Raw genomic sequence first — 20,603 nt, 5'->3', positions numbered from 1 at the left:
GGACTCCTCTGTCCTTCATCCCTTGGCTTCCTACTGAGATAGGAAGGTCACCATCTCCATTTCTCTCCTCTCTCTTGTGAATTCATTAGAAATTCTAGTTCCACACATCACCAGTTTCAGCCTCAGTGCATGCAAACAGCCATGTCGTTCATAAGCAGCTCACAGGAGTTCTCTGCAATGATTCTTTTATGTCCAAAGCACAGTGTTGAACCACATAGAAGCACAGCGCACACTTGTGTTTAGATAAGGTTATCCCCGTGACTCACCTCATTTCCACCAACTGCCTTGGTTAAAATCACGGCGGAAGACACGGGGGGAGGCATGCAACCTACTGTCTGCAAACTGAAAAATAAAAGAAAATCCAATTGTAAATAGTTCCTCATTTCCAGTTATAAATCAAAGATAACAGCGTTTGTCGGTATACTCTCCGTGTTGAGCTGAGACACTACGGGACAACATGGATTAGAAGATACGGCAAATGTGTGGGCCCTGAGAGCTCCTGACATTATACAGGCTTGGATGGTTTTATTTTTTAAATTATTTAAACTTTGAAGGGCTGGGGTTTAGTTCAGCTGGCAGAGTGCTTGTTTAACATGTACAGTGCCCTGGGTATCATCCTTTGTACACATCAAATACGGCAGGTCTATGATCCATCCCAGCACTGCACGAGACCCCATCTCCACACACACACACACACACACACACACACACACACACTCAAAAAACAAGCAGGCTATAGTAAGTGGAATCACTGAACAATAATTAAAATAGATACTATAATCTTGGGATATTGCCATAGATCTCTTCCCGTGGAACTAGTACAATGGTACACACCTGTGTTCACAGCTCAGCAGAAGGTGGGACAGAAGGAACATGAGCTCAAAGATAATACGGGCAACACAAACCTCTGTCCCAAAAGAAAATCTTCCTTGTATTTTTATAGAAGATCTTTTTATAACAAATGATGCCTAAAGATGACATCCAATGCTCAAAAATATATGATAAAACAGAGGTTTACATTTTACAATTTTTAATTTTCATCAAATAAACAACATTCTCACGTTGTAAAGTTATTTTGGAGGCAGGAATACTGTCTCACACTTCTTGAATTCAGACCCCAGGGTTAGTTCCCAAAGCTACTTTAATTGTTTTAATTAAATAACGCTCATATGTCCATGGTCACGAGAGTGAGTCTATTCTCTCGGTTAGTGTAGAAAATAAGCTGCATGCCAGGAAAACCAAACTATGGGCAGTAAATCTAAGGACTAGAACTGGAGAACATTCCTCAGGATTTGAACAGAACATGGCCTCACCAGAGGGCAAGTTCATCAAGGACACGGGACACAAACACAGTCAGGAGAAGCCAGCCTGAGGCCTGTCACTCAAAATAAAGTAAGAACAGGGATCTGGGAAGATTTGTTTTGGTTTTTGTTTGATTAGTGGGCTGGTTTTCTGAGACCTGATCTGGCTTGAACTCCCCATGTAACCGAGGATAGCGTGAGCCTGAAATTCCCACTCTTCCTGCTGTAGCCTCCCTAGTGCTGTGCCAGCAGAACATATTAAGCTATTAACTCTTATTACTAATGATAACCCTGAGAAATACAACAGCTCTTCAGAAGAAATTTGTTCAGCTTCTAGGAGGTCGGTTTTCTCTCAGAGTTCATCATGGGAGCGAGCTTTCACCTCATGATCTACTCTGAACTTCTGGAGTAGAGTATTAACTGTTCACCAAAACCAAGGTTCCACCTTTCACTGCTGAGCGGTTCCAACCCGACTCTGCTACCCACATTTACCCTACCAGGATTCTGAGGTAGAGCCTATCCTCCTTCCAACTAACTTGACTGACTAGTTTCCACTGTCACCTTGACCAACCTTGGGAAAAGGACCCTCAGTCAAGGGGATGCCTTAATACGCTTGGCCAACAGCATGGTCTGTGCAGCGTTTTCCTGATTACTACACGACATAGGCGAACCTAACACTCTGTGGGCCTGGGTTGTTTAAGAAAGGTAAGGCACAGAGAGCAAGCCAGTAAGCAATACAAGCCACGTTCTTCCATGGTCCCTGCTTCAGTGCCTGCCTCCAGGCTCCTGACTGAGCTCCTGCTTTGATTTCCCGCAGTAAAAGACTCTTACCTGGTGTATAATGAAATGCACCCTTCCAAAGCTGCTACTGGTCACAGAGCTTGTCCCAGCGACCGAAGAGCAACCAGAACATAAACATGCTAGGGAGGCCAAGGGAGACCAAAAGGAGCTGAGAAGAGATTACTCTAGATAAGGGTCAGCAAGTGTGGGTCCCTTTGACATCCTGGTGGGGGTCGCACGACCTATTCTACCTCGTCACAGATGACAGGTACTACTCTCCTCATAAAACATCAGGTGCCATCAGAACACTCTTTCGGAGGGCCACCTCTTAGAGCCCGAGTCTCTCAGCTTCACACTTTTGTAAGCGGTCTTTTATCTACAGCCTCAAGCCCCAGATTCTTCAGCCCGGTACTAAAAGACTCTGCTGAGATGACCCTAAAGAAATCTTATGTCTCTCACTAATGCTTCATTTTGTAGCCCTCTACTCTAGGCAGACACAAACCTTGCTGAGCACCAGTCTTCATATATATGAAGATATAGATATAGAGATATAGATATAGATATAGATATAGATATATATCCCACACATATAGCATATATATGTTGCATTATTCAAATGGATTGGGAGTTCCCTGAAACAAAAAAACAAAAACATCTTCCTACTTGTTGCATGCCCCACGCACAGCGGATGTTCAGTATTTCCTGACTCGTAGTACACAGAATTACATCACTTCTCTGAAAAGAAGTCATCTTATTTATGGGGTATTTTACCTCTCCTAGTGAGAGGCAGTGCTCCTTCTGTGAAGTGCAGTATGGTGAAAAGGGCATTCCTGATCTCCCTTCCTACTTCTAGGTCATTGGTGTCCCCGAGCTCAGTAAATCAAGTTGCCATTCACCCCGTGGCTCAACCCTGAAGCCTTAATCTCCTGGTGACGACCACAGCCTTCCAAGGCAGAGGTCACAGAAACTCGAGGTTCCAACCACTCCCACCACACTCATCTCTCTGTCAACGCCTCCACATTTCAGTAGCATCCACACTTGTTCCCCTGGTTTCATCTCAGGCCCCCTACTATCCACATCACGACCAAGAGTCCCATGCAAGCAGGCCTCGCATCCCATGCTTCCCTCACTACAGCCCGTGCAACAGCTTCCTGCAGCTTCCAGATAAGTCCTCAACACAGTGCTCGCCACATACTGCCACCCTTCCGCCACATGACCAGGACATGCCCACTGGCCTCCTTTACTGAACCTGTCTACAAACTCCCCAGGCTTGTTTCCGCCTGACTGCCTTTGTACATTGCTTCCTTTCCCAAGAATATTCTCCCCAAGAACTCTGGGAAGAATCAGAGTTCCTCAAAAGCCTGGTTGCCCAATCCCACTGCACCCCTTTCCTCTGACGTCACTCTTTTTCATTATGTCCATCCTACTGCCTGTGGATGTCTGCTCTGAGTATCTGTCACCTCTGGACAATTCACTAGCACATGACCACTTTTGTCTGCTATACTCTCTCCAACATCAGAAATAATCCCCAGCACACAGCAGGGCTAAATGGATAACAAAGAAATCATGCCATGGATGGAAAGATTTGATACAGTCAACGTCATCATTAAATATGTGGTTAAGGCGTGACTGTCCACAATTTATACAGAGAAAAGCAGGTCTACAGTATGAGATAATTTTACTGAAAGTCATAGAGTGTGTCAGGGGTAGGCTCAGGGGACAACCTATGAGCTCTAGGGTCAGTGATTTAGCAGCTACAACATGATGCTCAAGTGAGGTTAGTTTTAAACTATCCTAATTAATTTTTCAATTGTTGAGTTCTTTTCATTAAACATAGTAACATTTGTCATGAAAGAAGAGATTCTACTGAATCTTCTGCTAAATTAACTACAACATGAAACGGACCAGGCGAAAAACCAAGCACCTGTGACACGCATGCCCTTCAACTGTTCACTCTAGAAACGGGCGTTGCGCTCAGCACAGCAGTCCATGCTTGGACCGATACAGATGGCCAAGGTGAGGCGCCAGCGGGCAGCCTACATTCCCATGCAGACTCATCTGGAGGCCTCCAGTATCTTCCGACGCTCACTCTGTGAAGCGGCGGGGTGCAGCAGCTACGATACTCTGAATCTCCATGTTCTTCCGTTGAGACTGGAACTGAACCTGGAACCAAGCTGGCCAGCAAGCCTACAGAACCTCCTGTCTGCAGAGCCCTGGGGTTCTAGGCATGCTCAGTTCCTCAACACTGAGCCAGGCCCCAGGTCCTCTCCTACTCGTTTTATACACCCACAAAGTCTGCATTCTGGAACCTTAAAATAGGCACAGGGATCTACTTTAAGATTCTGTTAAACAATTCTTTACTGAACCTCTGATGAAACACTATTGTTTTAACAGATAGTGTTTGTTTTTCCTAATTTATTTATTTTTATGTGCACTGGTGTTTTGGGTGTCAAATTTTGAAGTTACAGACAATTGTCAGCTGCCATGTGGATGCTGGGAATTGGACCCAGGTCCTCTGGAAGAGCAGTCAGTACTCTCAACCCCTGAGCCATCTCCCCCAGACAGTATTTAAAAAGTGGTCTCCTTTCCTTACAACACACAAGTCCTTTTGTTTGCAGTTGCCATGGAAACAATAACGTTACTAGAGCTGCCCCATTAAAAGAATACCCATCCAAAGGTTTAAACATACCCTTTTAAAAGCCATTCATTGATGGACGTGACTGATAAGAGCTGAAGAAAGAGCCATATTGTTGCTGGGAAGAAGGCTAGTGTGAAGGTCTGGATGAAAAGATGCAGCTTCAAATGCACCAGCGCACTGGTCAGCTCCTGCAGAGAGAAGGACACGGGGCAAAGGTAAGAAGAGAAATCCCCTGGAGAGAGCTAGTGAAGCAACGTCACAGGCCTTAGCTTTCAATGCTGAATTGTTTCAAATCTTAGATCTTTCCGTGTATAAGAAAGGGGTTCTGAGAGAGGAACATACTGATAATTATAAAATACCTTCATATAAAATCTCTGAGTTATCTGATTTCCTGTGAATGCATAATATGCTGCAAGAATTCAGATCTGTACATTTCTGCACAGTACAGTAAAAGCCAACCAGCATTAGAGTGGTAGAAATTCAAAGACTGTTCATGGTATAAATAAAACACGTTTACCTACATTAAAAAATTACCTTAAACTGGGCAGTGGTGGCATATACCTTTAATTCCAGTTCTCTGGAGGCAGAGGCAGGCGGATCTCTGTGAGTTCGAGGACAGCCTGGTCTACAAGAGCTAGTTCCAGGACAGGCTCCAATGCTACAAAGAAACCCTATCTCAAAAAAACCGATAGATAGATAGATAGAGAGAGAGAGAGAGAGATAAAGATATATAGATATAGATAGATATATATATTTAGAAACATATGCATCTATATTTGCTTTATATGGTTATTCTGCTGAAATCCAACACATTTAGGAAACAGTAGGATCAGATGTGATGGCACACACTTTTAATACCTTAGAGGGAATTAAATACTTAGAAGGCAGAAACAGGACGATCTCTGTGAGTTTGAAGCCACCCTGATAGACATAGTGAGTTCCAGACTAGCCAGAACTACATAGTGGGACCCTGCCTCAAAAAATAAACAAGGGCTGGAGAGATGGCTCAGCGGTTAAGAGCACTGGCTGTTCTTCCAGAGGACCTGAGTTCAATTCCCAGCAACCACATGGTGGCTCACAATCATCCATGAGATCTGGTGCCCTCTTCTACCCTGCAGGTAAACATGCAGACAGAGAACACTGTGTACATAATAAATAAATAAATCTTTAAAAAATAAATAAACAAGGCCGGCGGTGGTGGCGCACGCCTTTAATCCCAGCACTCGGGAGGCAGAGGCAGGCGGATCTCTGAGTTCGAGGCCAGCCTGGTCTACAAGAGCTAGCTCCAGGACAGGCTCTAGAAACTACAGGGAAACCCTGTCTCGAAAAACCAAAATAAATAAATAAATAAATAAATAAATAAATAAATAAATAAACAAACAAACGAATAAAAAGAAAAAATGGTAGAAAAGGCATAGCCTTTTTAAAAAAGTCAGACAACAAAATCAAACAAACAACAGAAAAAAAATAAGCAAGGGCCAGGGAGATGGCTCACCAGGTAAAGATATTTGCTGTGCATGCCTGGTGTTCTGGATTTGATCCCTAGGATCATGGTGGAAGGACAGAATCAATTTCCAAAGCTGTCCTGACTTCCATAAGCATACACACATACACCCCGCAATATACATCAGGAATTGCCCCTAAGACAAAGGGTTGCAAGCAATCACACACTCACCAATTTTAAAGTGCACATTTCAAAATGTGCAACAGACCCTCAGCCTCAGAGCCACAGCTACCTGCTCATCTGTAACAGCAGGCTAGCGCAGACTCATCTGCTCTCCCATTAGCGCCCACCTCTGTCTCCCCATGAGGAGACACATCAATTCCTCTTTGGTCCAAGATGTCTCTAAAATATTTATTTTTATTATATATACAATATTCTGTCTGCATGTATGCCTGAAGGCCAGAAGAGGGCACCAGACCTCATTACAGATGGTTGTGAGCCACCATGTGGTTGCTGGGAATTGAACTCAGGACCTTTGGAAGAGCAACCAGTGCTTTTAACCACTGAGCCATATCTCCAGCCCCCCAAGATGTCTCTAAAAGTATGGAATGTTCTGATAATCTGGGACCATCAGGCCCACTAGAAAGAACCACACTAGGTTCTTTGATGGACCCAAAAGAAAACAACACTTCGTAAAGTGAATTACAATCTTCAAAGTTACATCCTTAAGAAATCTGACACCATCCGTGCACGGTGGCACATGCCTTTAATCCCAGCACTTGGGAGGCAGAAGCAGGTGGATCTTTGTGAGTTTGAGGCCAGCCTGCTCTATAAGAGCTAGTTCCAGGACACACCAAAGCTACAGAGAAACGCTGTCTCAAAACACACACACACAAAAAAAAAGCCACACACTATAGATCAAAGCTGAGTAGAGCAAACTAAAATGCTTTCAAATAAACTCAAGTCAATAATTTACTATCTCCAATGAACAAAAATGCACTATTCTAGGACAAAATAAGATAGAAAATAATAATCATAAAAATCATAGATCCAGTTAAAATTAATTTAGGATTATTAAGTAAAAAATAAATTACAAAACTGTTACTTTCCACTGATCCTGACCCTGAAACAGCAGCCTTAGAGATGGCCTAGCATTATTCCCTGATGTAATCTAAGTTAAATGGCTTTTGAAAATGACTGACTGTTGTACTGGTTTGAAAAGGGTCTTTGATGGAGGGAATGGCTTTGATGGCCACTCATATACCACAATAAAATACAGGATCAAAGCCATCCATCATTACATCCAAATTAGCTGGGTAACTCTGAAGGCTTCCTAGGTGCTGACAGAGTTGGTCCTTGGAGAAATGCTGGTAGCCGTGACACTCTGCCTTCATCAACTCTTACAGCCCACGAAGTTGGCTGCTTTACAGAACAGCATTAAATAAGAAGCTAAGGAGTAAGAGACATGAAGTCTCTTGCCAGATATCCCATGGCATAAATAACAGCTGTCGCCATTAAATAGATACCAGGGGACGCAGTTAGAGCCATGTCCCAAGCAGAGGACTTGGGTAATGCAGCTGCTCCACAAAGCTTAGCCAAGGCCAGCAGGAAGACCTCAAGTCATATCTGACCTGCACCTCATCATGGCAAACACCATTCTGTATCACGTGCCCACATTTAAAACCAACTGTAGAACCCAGGTGTTCAAAGAGAAAGCCAACTCCCTCTAACAACGGTGACCTCGAATCAATAACATCTCTAGCGGGCCTATAGTTAGCAGAACAGAAAAGCAATCCTGCATCTGTTATTTTCAGAAAGTCAATCCATCAATGAGGATATTTAGAATTGCTGGAATGTAATTCATCAGTTATAAACACTACACACTAACACTGTATATATCAAAATACCCCAATGAGATTTATAGCAGCCTAATAACTACTGAATGAAAAAACTTAACAAAATCGGTCCTCCATGTTGTTAACAGGGTGACCTAAGAAGGAGGTAACTGACTTCAGTCTGTCTGAGTTTGCTTTCTATTGCTGTGATAGAGCTACTGCTCCAGCACGCCTGTCTGCCTGCTGCCCTGCTCCCGCCATGATAATGGCCTCAGCCTAGGAAACCGCAAGCAAAACCCCAATTAAATGCTTTCGGTTAGGAGTTGCCTTGGTCACAGAGTCTCTTCACAGTAACAGAACAGTGACTAAGACAGCAGAACCAGAGGCATGTGCCACTACACCTGGCTTAAAAATACATTTCTAATTACTGGTATTACCACACATCTTTCTTCTGTAGCAGGTGAGATATAGTATTACAGTCTTACTTTCTGCTTCCTTAATTACATCTCTTCATAAGGATATTTTTCATACCAATGTCTTCATTAAACGAATGGTCACCAAGCCAGAAGGTGGTACATGCCTTTAACCCCAGTACTTGGGAGGCAGGGCCAGGCAGAATTCTATGAGTCTGAGTCCAGCTTAGTATACAAAGCAAGTTCCAGGGCAGCTAGAGCTGTTACACAGAGAAACCTTGTCTCAAAACACTTTAAAAAAAAAAAAAATCCATGAATTCGAAGCCAGCCTGGTCTACAAAGTGAGTTCCAGGACAGCCAGGGCTGTTACAAAGAAATCCTTTCTCAAGAAAAAAAAAATTAAATAAATACAACAAAAAACTCCATGTAATCCCACCTCTAGGGCCTGAATGCTCAACTCTGAAGGCCCTATACAGATGCAGTAAGCTAGTCCCGCTGCTGTCCAAGTCACTCTCTGTCACAGTGAAGCCTCCGACGGCAAACAGCTTCACAAAGGCCCAAGACTTCAGAACTCGGGACAAGTGAACGTCTCTGCACTTCTCTCCGTGTGCCCACAAGGTGACAGTACCTCTGTTTTTAACGACAGTCCACTGTTAAAGAAGATCGTAGCGACAGCAATGTAGGACACAGTTATCTCTGGCTTCAGTGGTCCTGCAAAGAGAGCAACGGGTCACTGTTAGGAGAGCATGTGCAGCAAGTCGGTTGGTTTGAAAGAAGACGACTTTCAACATCAGTGTTGGACCTGTTCTGCTGGAAGCTTCACCCAAGCTGCTGGCATCCATGTACCACAAAGTCTGGGATGTTTGGGTGGAAGCTCCACCCCAAGCCCCCTTCCCCATCTCTCTCCAAACCCTGCTGTATCTCACAAAGTCCACCAAATGATGACCCCCTCCTCCAGAGATACTCAAGACTACTCCCACAGAGCACTTAAACTGCCCCCCTCCCCCGAAACAGACACGTGGTTTGCCTGTCTTCCTTTCCTGTCTCCTCTCTGGATACTGGAAAATCATCCAGGAGTGTTTTATCCATTAAACCTGCATTTCTAATTCAGTTTGATTTGGTCTGATTTGGATTGCTACATTGGTAAAGAGGCTCATCGGGGTACAGAAACTTTTCCCATTCCCCACATGAGGCGTCTCCAGTGATATTATCATGTCTAAAATGTTAACAGTGCCCAGGTGGAGAAGCTGGGGCATATACTATTTGGTTCCCCTGTACTTGTGTTCCTAAAAGGCATATCTACACTGTTTCTATATCAATGTATCTGTGAGTGGGACCATATTTGGAAATAGGACTATAGTAGAGGAAGTTAGGTTTAGATGAGGCTTTACTACAAGTGGGTAGTTATCCAACAGCTACCTATGTTTGCCTGTCTGCTTGTGTGCTTGCAGTACAGGGATGAACTCCGGGTCCCTCACATGCCAGGCAAGCACTGGCAGGTAGCCCCAGTGACTGGCATTCTGAGAGGCATGATTGTATGTAGACACACAGTAAAGACTCGGCAATGGTTGGAGTTACGACACCACACGTCAAGGAAGCCGAAGGTCCTTGTGAACACTAGCTAAAAGAAGCAAGAAAGAGGATTTCCCCAGAGCCTAGAGAACTGAGAGAATAAATTTCTGTCATTCTGATGTATTTCTTGGGCAATTTGCTGCTAGACTGGGTTTGCTTCAAGTCAAATGACATGATCACAATCATAGAGTCTCCAAAATCCTCTACCATATCTACTGATATTTTGGGAATATAGGTGGATGGATGATCAAACTGAAAGAAGTCACTATTAATTCAAGTTGTTCAACAAACACTTGTTAAGATATATCTTAGATAATTGTAGGACAGCATAAAAATAAAAGAATTAAATAAAATAAAAAAATAAACAAAAATTCCCTCAAACAATGTAATAAACTATTTCATATGCCTGGCATTAATACAAAGCCTGTGGCTGAGACTGAGAAAGCAGAGCACAAAGGGGCAAGCATGAGAGGCCTTCCACCGGCAGCACAAACCTTTAAAAAGAGGCATACTGCCTTCCAAACTGTGAGAGTATCTGTCTCCATTCCATACAGGTACATACTTCAACAACCATAGAGGTCCGTTAAGAAGCAGAATTTAAAGGCAAGAAAATTTAAAATTTTTAAATTTAATTTAAAAGTATACTGCTCCCAAAAATCTTAACTATCTGAATTTTAAACTCAAGCTTTTTTTACTCCCCACCCCCACTCCCTCACTTTTTGTCAGTCCAGAGTGGCGCCTCCAGAATTTCTAGAGAGGAAGGGTCAGAGAGAACCAATGAGATGGTTACACAAAAAAACTAAAGCCAGGTCCAAAGACATCTGTATACAGGTAACATGTGGCGTTCAGTTCAGTGGGCTAATCCCGAACTCCCAATGTTCCAAATTCCAGAGACAAGCCACACAGACTTTTGTTATACTAGAGACACATCTAAATAACTGTAATCAAGAAATGGAGTGGAGCTATTCCAGGGCTACTTACTACATACCTGTCAGGGAGAAGGGGATTAGGGAGACCCAAGGCTCCTGGAACTCACAGAGATCCGCCTGCCTCTGCCTTCCGAGTACTGGGATCAAAGGCGTGCGCCACCACCACCCAGCTTATTCTTGACACACACAACTGTAAGGCTAACAGGTGGTCCCAAATAGGGAACTCTGCAGGACGAGAGGTCACCCGGGACAGAAATGAAAATTCTTTTTTTTTTTTTTGGGTTTTTTTTTTTTTTTTTTTTTTTTCCCGAGACAGGGTTTCTCTGTAGCTTTGGAGCCTGTCCTGGAACTAGCTCTTGTAGACCAGGCTGGTCTCGAACTCACAGAGATCCGCCTGCCTCTGCCTCCCGAGTGCTGGGATTAAAGGCGTGCGCCACCACCGCCCGGCAGAAATGAAAATTCTTAAACAGAGGAATGAGTTGAAACTAGGATATAAATTTGTCCCTTTTCCATGCTCAATTAGTTGGAGTTTTACACAATTCAAATAATATTAGTCACCAAAAACGGAAGGAACTCACACAATCAAAAGAAAAATGGGCTACTAAGAAAATGAAGCAACTTTGAGTTAGAAAATCCAATCTTTTTATTTTGTTGTTGCTATTTGTTTTGCGAAACAAGGTCTCTCTATAGAGCCCAGGCTATCCTGGAACTCACTATCTAGACCAGACTGGTCTTGGCCTCCCAAACAATGGAATTAATAGGGTGCGCCACCCTGCTTGCCTCTTCCAGTCTTTTAAGGGAAGAAAAAAGAAACTCTTGGTAAAGGTGACATTCCACAGAAGCCATTCCTCATCTACGCCCATCTCACCCCAAGTATCATCTAAAATATCCTAAGATTGCAAGGTTTGGGCATATGCTTTCGGTCCTAGAAGATGGAAGAAGGGTCCCTGTGAGAAAATAAAAAATATTCTTAATATTTGTAGATAAAATACTTCAACATATTTGGTTTTCTTTTTTTAAAATTTGTTCTTGTTTTTCGAGACAGGGTTTCTCTGTTTATCTCCAGCTGTCCTCGAACTCACACAGATCTACCTACCTCCAGCTGATTTCTGTTTTTCTAATGGAAAAACAAATGAGTCCCCCCCCCTCCCCCAGGATTTACGGCTTGCGAATAACTGAAGGCATAGGTAGAAAGGACAGTTTCCCTATGTAATTCCACAGAAGCACACCTAGCTTTTAACAAAATGAGGACCACAGTGCTAAACCCCATGAGCTCATATTTCTCTGGGCCATACTGGAACACATTAGCAGTGCCCCGGATCTACAGAATCATGTCTCCAACAGCCTCTTATTTTCAACCTTGTTCTGTTTTTTATTTGGGGGGGGGGGGGGGGGGAGTGGTTTTGAAGGTTTCTCTGTGTAGCTCTGGCTGTCCTGGAACTCACTTTGTAGACCAGGCTGGCCTTGAACTCACAGAGATCCGCCCAAGCACTGGAATTAAAGGCGTGTACCACCACGCCCAGTTACTTCTATATTTTTAAGGAAATGTAACTAATTTAAAAAGCAAAAACTGAAAGAAAAAAAAGGAGGGGCAGGGAAGGGGGGGTCAAGTAGCTCAGGATATAATGAGTCTCAGCACAAGGTTGGCTCAACACACAGCACCAGTAAAATAAAACAAAACCAAAATAGCCTGTCTCAAAAAAACAAAAAAGAAAAAAAAAAAGATTATGAGAGAAATATTTCTCATGACACATCTGCCCTTGCTCTTTAATTCTTGTTGGTGAGGGGTGCAGCGAAAGTGTTGCTCGATGCTATTTTTGTTTTTGATGCTTGATGCTTTATAGGTAAGACCATCATCTGAAACGGTCACAAAGAATTAAAGCTCTCAACCTAACAACCAAACAGAAAATCCCAAGTGCTTGGCTCTTCTTAAGACAAGTAGTTTTTACACAGAAAGGTCCTAGAAGAAACGCATGGTGTTTAATATCTAGCTGATTCTGTCCTGTTCATCTGGACTAAAAGCCAGAGAGTAGAAAATGTCTTTATTCTACAAGGCCTTCTCTTTACAGTGATTTTTTTATCCATTATTATAGATTTTTGCCATTGTTATGATAAAGGAGAAGCCCAGTCTCCATTCTCCCCTAACTAAGCTCTGACATGTTACCAGGCTGGCGTGGTGGGGAGAAACACACACAACACAGACCTAAGGATGTGGTTCAGGGTACAGCATGAGTTTAACAAGTATGTGCCAAGGTCCTGGGTTCACTCCCCAATATTCCAATCAAAAAATAAAGTGGCATGATGGTTTAAAATATGTTACTTAGAGCTGAGAATATTCTGCTTCTACTTTATGATTGCTGAAAAAAATAACATAAGGATTGTTGAAAAACTGAACATATTTTAAGACACGATAATGTACAAAAGTTCACTAAGCAGTATAACAGTACAAACAAGATCACAGAATCCATCTTGTATCTGCCAGATCAAGAAGCCCCAGAGAACTGATCCAACCATCCTGCCCACAGAGTATTCAGAAAATTCAAGGTAAAAGACACGTGGCAAGCCCAGCACCTGAAGAGTTGCCGGACACACATCACCAGGAAAGGCCTCTCATATAATATTGAGCAAATAAAGACATGTAGCCTCCAGCACGGTAACCAGTACAATGTGCACTGTGGGTCACTTCCAAGACTCTAGAACTGCACTTTCCACAACTCCAAAGACAAGGGGTTCTTCATTGGACAGAATTCAAAACCCCAGACTTCAGTTTCCCAAGAGCTCACAGAAAGGGTGTGTCAAAACTAACTCAACAGAAGTTGAGTTTCCCCCTGACTGGTGGCTTCAGAAGAATAAATAATGGTATTGTGGTCACAACTACGTATTCTATATGTTGCATTTAAATTTTAAAGCATGTAAACTTAAAAGGAAGAAAAATGAAATAATCAAGAGCTTTCCTATCCACAATCGCTGTGTTAAGTAATTACATTCAAACGATCCAGAAGTTACTTCTAAATGGAGAAACTAGGGTGGGAGAAGAAGGAACCACTTACTATTCTGAGACACCATGCATTAATTTCCGGAAGGTTTTAACAACAAGAAGGTACAATTTCAAATACCCACATGGGCACCTTCTACTTGAAAATGATTATGTGTGTTCTCTCCCGTCCTTACTTGAACCCACTACATGACTTATGTATTCTATCCGTCAACAAACTTGGGATCTAACACACAAGGTCAAAAAACAGAAATGAATTGAAGAAATTCAATTAATGTGTATGAAGAGCAGGACAAGGCTGTCTGAAAGTGGGGGAGAGGGTAAAAAGGCCAATGACACTTGCCCTGTCCCCACCAGTGTCCACAGACCACAATACAAAGCTGGTCATTGTATTCGGGATTTGAGTGGGGTTTTAACCCATCCACACTTCCTTGTCAAAACATACAGTGCGCATAGCTTAACACAGTCTGTATCTGTTAACCTCTGCAGTAGCAACTGAATCCCAGCAGCACACGGAAGTAGTGCCCTGTGGAGTGCAACGTGTCAGTCAGCTTGGGAGTTTGGGAGCGTCAGCAACTAAGGCACGACCGCTCCCCATCATATGAACCAGAAAATCGAAGTTTGGGGAAAGAGTGTCCTTTCTTTCCCACCCCCTTTATTTTTTTTTTCTCTCTCTCTCTCCTCTTTTTTTTTTTTTTAAAAAAAGGTGCATAAAGGGAGGAGTCGGAAATAGACTTGATAATGAGGTGCACTCCAGGACAGATAAGGACTCCTGGCACCCTAAAGTCCCTTGGGATGGGATGCTACTCTGCAAGCATGAGGTGTAAGTTTCATTTTCTGCAGCCTCACTCCGGCACAGAGCAGAAGTCATTGACTGCCCGCAGAAAAGGCAACCAGTACTCCAACTCCTCTGCCCCATCCCAGGTCCCCTTCGGGGCTGGCAAATGAGAACCACCTGCTTAGGCACGGCGTAGTTGTGACGGTCGGGACGGAGAAGGGCAGCGGTCCCACCGCACCAGGGCGGCCGCTCCTCCCGCAGACTCGCCGAGGAGTTGTGAAGCGGGAGCCGCCGCGGCGCAGCGGGTAGAGGTGCGGCACTTACCCCCGTTCACTCCGACCGACGGCTCCAGCTTAGCGGCGCCGATCGCCACCACTATGCCGACCATGAACCATTCTTTCCTCGCCCTCTCCAGCAGCCTCATATTCGTTAGGGTGGGTGGGTTTTGTTTATTTGTTTGGCTGGCTTGCTTTCCAAGCTGCGATTCCCGAGTCCCCGGGGCGTCTCCACGCTTTCCTCGGTGCCTCCAGACATGCAGCAGAGCAAGTCAAATTGCCACTCATAAACTAAAGACCGGAGGGGTGGCTCGGGCGGCTCCGAGGCGGGCTGGGAGTAGTAGTATCCAGTGACAGGAAAGCCTCACTGAGCGCCGCCATCACTACCACGCGCCTCCGAATAGACGCGCACTAGGCGGAGGAATCCGGGATCCGGGGGACGTAGAACGGGGGCGCACCCGGAGACAGAGGAGGAAGGGAGACCAGTCACCGGCTGCACTAGCAGGACCCGCTGCCATGCATCTGTGGTCAAGCTTGGGGAGGCCCACGGAGGGGAAGCGGGATATGGCGCCCCAGAGGCCCTGCCACCTCGTGCTGTAGCCGCAGGAAACTGACGGCCTGCCGAGCCCTGGGGCATGCTTCGCAGAGAGCTTCTCTCGCTCCGCCCAGAGCCCGAGGACCCGCGCCGTGCGCCTGAGGGTACCTGGCTCCGCTGTAGCTGCGGCTGCGCGCGCGGGCGCTGGAGGTTCCGGTGCGCTCATTCTCGGCGCATTACGACGACGGCCGACGTCGCGTTGACGTTGCGCGGGGGGAGGGGAAGCCACTCGCGGCCTCTGGTTCTCGGCGGGAGCGGCGGCGGCAGACGCGTGTGGCGACCGGCGCGGGAAAGCGGCTTCCTAGTTGGGGAAGCGTTAGCCCCGGGGGTAGGTTGAAAATCGGTGGCCGAGCAGACCTCCGGGACGGCAGGCCCCCCGCCTTCCCGCAGCGGCGGCGGCGGCGGGAAGGCGGGGAAGGCGGGCCGGGCCTTCCCGCCAGGTCGGTGGCCTGCCCGGGCCTTTCAGCCCGACCGCCTTCCCGGCCAAAACCCGCCCCGGGAGTGGGGAGGACGGCCGGGATGGGGCAAATCTTCCCTGGGGGGGCGGTGAGAGAGCGGCCCAGGCTCCTCCCCACCCGTGTGCTGCGCGTGGGCGGGCGATTCCGAAGGCCGCGTGGTGCGGGCCTTCGCCTGACCCCGGAGCTGAACCACTAAAGCAACAGGACGACTGAGGGGGCCGGGAACGCAGAACAAAAGCAGTGAGGGTCGAGACCCAGGGTGGAGGTTCTGATGTCCGCCCCCCCACCCCCACCCCGTCCGGTTTCTTGCTTTGCATTCTGGCGACCTATGGCATAGTTTTCACGAATGGTCTTCCGAGCATCTACCCTTCCTCTTTATGCACCCAAAGAAAGAAAGGAACAAAGTATTATGGGACATTTTGAAGCAGCCTGGTATCAGCTACTTGAATAGTTTACTATGGAACGTAACGTTCGAAAGAAATTGTACCAGACTTTCATTCTGGATGCATTCAAAGCTTGAAAGAGACTCGGCTTCAATTTGCTCTATTTAACTTTATCTTGCTGACATGACTCGCTATCCAAAAACTAAACTGCTTTAAGCAGTTGTGCTATCGGTTCCCAGTGGCACAGCCCCCACTGTGGGGTAATTATACATCAGGCAGCACGAAGAAAAGCTAATCTCAAGATAAAAGAACTTAATAGGGAGTCGTTAAACAATTTACCAGGCAAAAGAAGTACATGAAATGTGATAAAAAGCTTATTAGAAGGCAGGCACAAGGTAAGTGGAGTTTAAGAAGGAAAATTTACAGCAATTTTTTTAGTCATTTTCTCGGTTCAGAAAAAAAAAATCTGCCTCAAATTAAAAGGCCATTACAGAGATGGTGCTGGCTTCAGTAAGCCTGCTCACAAATTCTAGAGACTTTGATCTGTTTAAAGCAAAGTCGTAATTCATAGAAGAATATTTTAACGGTACTTCGTTGAGAATTGTATTGTTAAGGACTGTATTAGTTTGCTAGGGCTGCTATAACAAATACTCCCCCTCCCCACAAAAAAAAAAAAAAACTGCATGCACCCAGACAGACAATAGATTATTTCTTATTTTCCTGTTGCAGAGTCTAAGGTGGAGGTGTCAGGGCCATGTGTTCTAAGGGCCCTTTCCAGCTTCTTTTGGCAGTTGGCATTCCCTGGCTTCCTTGCTTTAATGTTGTGATGCTCCAGTCCCTCCTGGTTTGGCATTATATCCCCCTGCATATGTCTCTAGTGGCTGCATCATTCACTCTGCATCCATCGCCAACATTACCTTTTTTTTCTGTATGTCTATTACAGTGACTCTTGTCCTTGGGTTAGAACCTGCCCAGTAATCCAAAATGATGGATCAGATTCCTTTAAATTATATGAGCATATATCCTTTCTCCAAATTAAGCTCACTGTTCAGTAATGTACCCTGTAAAAGGCATGTCTTACTGAACCTCAGAGTTTGACTTCTTTTAGAAATGAGATGTTTGTAGGTACCTAAGAAGAGGTTATACTAGATTCAGGCAGGTCCCAAATCTAATGACTATTGTCCTTTTAAGAAGGTATGCTGAGAGGCAGGTGGAATGTAAGCACTATGTAAAGGTGAAAGCAGAAACTGGCTTGAGATTTGTAAGGCAAGACATCCTAAGAATTGCTGACAACCACTAGAAGCTAGGAGAGGCATGGTACAGATTTTTGTTCAGGCTTCTGGTAGGAACCTCACCTTCATACTCAATGACTTCCTGAACTATAAGAAGATCGATATTTTTAATCCCTTCCCGCCATTTACAGTGCATTGTTACAGCAGCCTGAGGAAACTAATACAAAAATCTTGACAGGTACTCATGTGCAGTAGTCCTAGTGGCTTTTCTGTTTTCTTCTGAGACCCAGCAGCTGTCACCGGTGAGCTACTTGGCCCTTCAGCAAGCTTCTAGGAGCTTGAGACCTTCATAGTCCCCTCCAACTCTCAGCTGGAAGGAAAGATGGTTGAAGCAGATCGCCCAGGAAAGCTCTTCATTGGTGGGCTCAATACAGAAACAAATGAGAAAGCCCTTGAAGCAGTATTTGGCAAGTATGGACGAATAGTGGAAATACTTTTGATGAAAGACCGTGAAACCAACAAATCAAGAGGATTTGCTTTTGTCACCTTCGAAAGCCCAGCAGATGCTAAAGATGCAGCTAGAGATATGAATGGAAAGTCCTTGGATGGAAAAGCCATCAAGGTGGAGCAAGCTACCAAGCCATCATTTGAAAGTGGCAGGCGTGGACCACCTCCACCTCCAAGAAGCAGAGGCCCTCCCAGAGGTCTTCGAGGAGGAAGTGGAGGAACTAGGGGACCCCCTTCTCGTGGAGGATACATGGATGATGGTGGTTATTCCATGAACTTTAACATGAGTTCTTCCAGGGGACCACTTCCAGTAAAAAGAGGACCACCACCACGAAGCGGGGGACCCCCTCCTAAAAGGTCAACGCCTTCAGGACCAGTTCGAAGCAGCAGTGGAATGGGAGGAAGAGCCCCAGTGTCACGTGGAAGAGATAGCTATGGAGGCCCTCCACGAAGGGAGCCCCTGCCGTCTCGAAGAGATGTTTACTTGTCCCCAAGAGATGATGGATATTCTACAAAAGACAGCTATTCAAGCAGAGATTATCCAAGCTCCCGTGACACCCGAGATTACGCACCGCCACCAAGAGATTACACATACCGCGATTATAGTCATTCCAGTTCACGTGACGACTACCCATCAAGAGGCTACGGTGATAGAGATGGATACGGTCGGGATCGTGACTATTCAGATCATCCAAGTGGAGGTTCCTACAGAGATTCGTACGAGAGCTATGGTAATTCGCGCAGTGCACCCCCTACACGAGGGCCGCCGCCATCTTATGGAGGAAGCAGTCGCTATGATGATTACAGCAGCTCACGTGATGGCTATGGTGGAAGTCGAGACAGTTACTCAAGCAGCAGAAGTGATCTCTACTCAAGTGGCCGTGATCGTGTTGGCAGACAAGAAAGGGGGCTTCCCCCTTCTATGGAAAGGGGGTACCCTCCTCCACGTGATTCCTACAGCAGTTCAAGCCGTGGAGCACCAAGAGGAGGTGGCCGTGGAGGAAGCCGATCTGATAGAGGGGGAGGCAGAAGCAGATACTAGGAACAAACAAGACTTTGGATCAAGGTCTCCAAAAAAACAAAAGATGGAAAGTCTTCTGTCGGAACCACCCAAGGACTACTAAGAAAAGTTGTGTTACCTTTTTAAATTTTTCTGTTTTAAGTTCCCCTTCATCATTTTTGTGTTCTTGTGAGGATAAAAGTAAAACATGATTAATTTTGATATTATGAATTGCTTTCAACAGCAAATGTTAAATGTGTAAGACTTGACTTGTACTAGTGTTGTAATTTTCCAAGTAAAAGTGTCCCTAAAGGCAATTTCCTGTCTTGATTTTTTTTTCCACTCCTCTCCTCCTCCCCAGTAAATGAGGTGAGCAATTCTAAGATCTGTGAGAGACCATCTAGATAGTCTTTGGTCTCTGGAGAATTGAGTCTGCCTATACAGGCAAGCTAACGGGTAGTAGAGGGTGGTGTGCTACTCTTAGGTACTTAGGGTGTCTTCTGACTTAAGTCTGAAAAACAAGAAAGCTTAAAGCTGACTGGTTATGGTTTTTGGCATTTATTTGGGAATCATCAAGAGCCTTGCCTTTGACCCCCTCCCCCCTTTTTTGACACAGGATTTATCCATGCTTCTGCCTCCTGAATGCTGGGATTAAAGGTGTGCTACCACACTCCAAGTCCCTTTTATGTGCGTGTGAGTTCTTGTGCATGAAGTGTGCATGGGTTCCGGTGGAGACTAAGAGAGAGAATGGGATTTGACTCTAGCTCAGGCTGCCTTCTAACAGTGCTCCTACCACATCTCCCCAGGGCTAGATTTTAGATGTGTACCATCACTCCATTCTTAGGCTTTTCTGTTGCTCTCATTATCTCATCTTTCAGGCAAAAACAGACACAAAAGCAGAAAGGCAAGATGGGTTGTAAATATTGGTAAATATTCTTTTGGTCCCTTATAACAAAATACCTCTGATATGTAGCCCAGCTGGTAGAATGTTTACCTAGCATACATGACACCTTGGGTTTAATTACCAGCAGCACATTGAATGTGAACTGAGTATGTTGTAACCCTAGTACTTGGGAGGTTGGAGTGGGAGAATCAGAAGTTCAAGGCCCGCTTCAGCTACTTGAGACCCTGCTTCAAAAACTTTGAGGTCATAAAAAGTCTTGTGGTTCTGAAGACTGAAGTCTAAGAAGATAGTACTAGCATCTGGTCATTGCCTCGTTCTGTATCCTGACATGAAGGAGTCCTGTAAGTCAAAGGCTCTAGCCATCTGGGTCAGTGCTAACTGGTTCCCTCCCAGAAGCTCACTTAACCAGCAGGAATTTGGGGCTTCTTTTCATGCAGTTTGAGAGGACAAATACAAGCTATCACAAGTATTTTTACTGAAGAAAGTGCACCTCTACCATATGCCAGGCATGGGTTGGGTGCTGAACATTCAGTAGTAAAACTGACCTCTGGGGAGCTTATCTAA

At 45.1% G+C, this 20,603-nt stretch overlaps 2 protein-coding genes across 13 annotated transcripts in view; one reads left to right on the top strand and one right to left on the bottom strand.

The window, feature by feature from the left end:
- Slc10a7 (solute carrier family 10 member 7) overlaps window positions 1-16,041 on the bottom strand; it is a 214,165-nt gene extending 198,124 nt beyond the window's left edge. For 10 of the 12 annotated variants that reach the window (XM_038312438.2, XM_038312439.2, XM_038312440.2 and 7 more), the window contains exons 1-4: window positions 15,010-15,645; window positions 9,040-9,122; window positions 4,771-4,907; window positions 267-342 (exon numbers count right to left, since the gene is read on the bottom strand). In XM_038312438.2, coding sequence (XP_038168366.1) covers window positions 267-342; window positions 4,771-4,907; window positions 9,040-9,122; window positions 15,010-15,109 — 396 coding nt within the window. In that variant the 5' untranslated portion in view covers window positions 15,110-15,645. The other 2 variants (XM_038312442.2, XM_038312450.1) reach the window with 2 other exon arrangements.
- Window positions 15,774-19,452, top strand: LOC119801795 (RNA binding motif protein, X-linked-like-1). The gene is made up of 2 exons (XM_038312437.1): window positions 15,774-15,883; window positions 17,913-19,452. The coding sequence occupies exon 2, from the start codon at window positions 18,011-18,013 to the stop codon at window positions 19,175-19,177; it is 1,167 nt and encodes a 388-aa protein (XP_038168365.1). The 5' UTR covers window positions 15,774-15,883; window positions 17,913-18,010; the 3' UTR covers window positions 19,178-19,452.
- The last annotated feature ends 1,151 nt before the right edge of the window (window positions 19,453-20,603 follow it).

Source organism: Arvicola amphibius, chromosome 15, assembly GCF_903992535.2.
Source record: "Arvicola amphibius chromosome 15, mArvAmp1.2, whole genome shotgun sequence".
NCBI lineage: Eukaryota > Metazoa > Chordata > Mammalia > Rodentia > Cricetidae > Arvicola > Arvicola amphibius.
Note: the sequence above shows the minus strand (reverse complement) of the source record. Positions and strands in the feature narration are given on the sequence as shown.

What these genes read in the sequence shown, in the direction of transcription:
- LOC119801795 (XM_038312437.1), top strand. Translation starts at nt 18,011, where the DNA reads ATGGTTGAAGCAGATCGCCCAGGAAAGCTCTTCATTGGTGGGCTCAAT.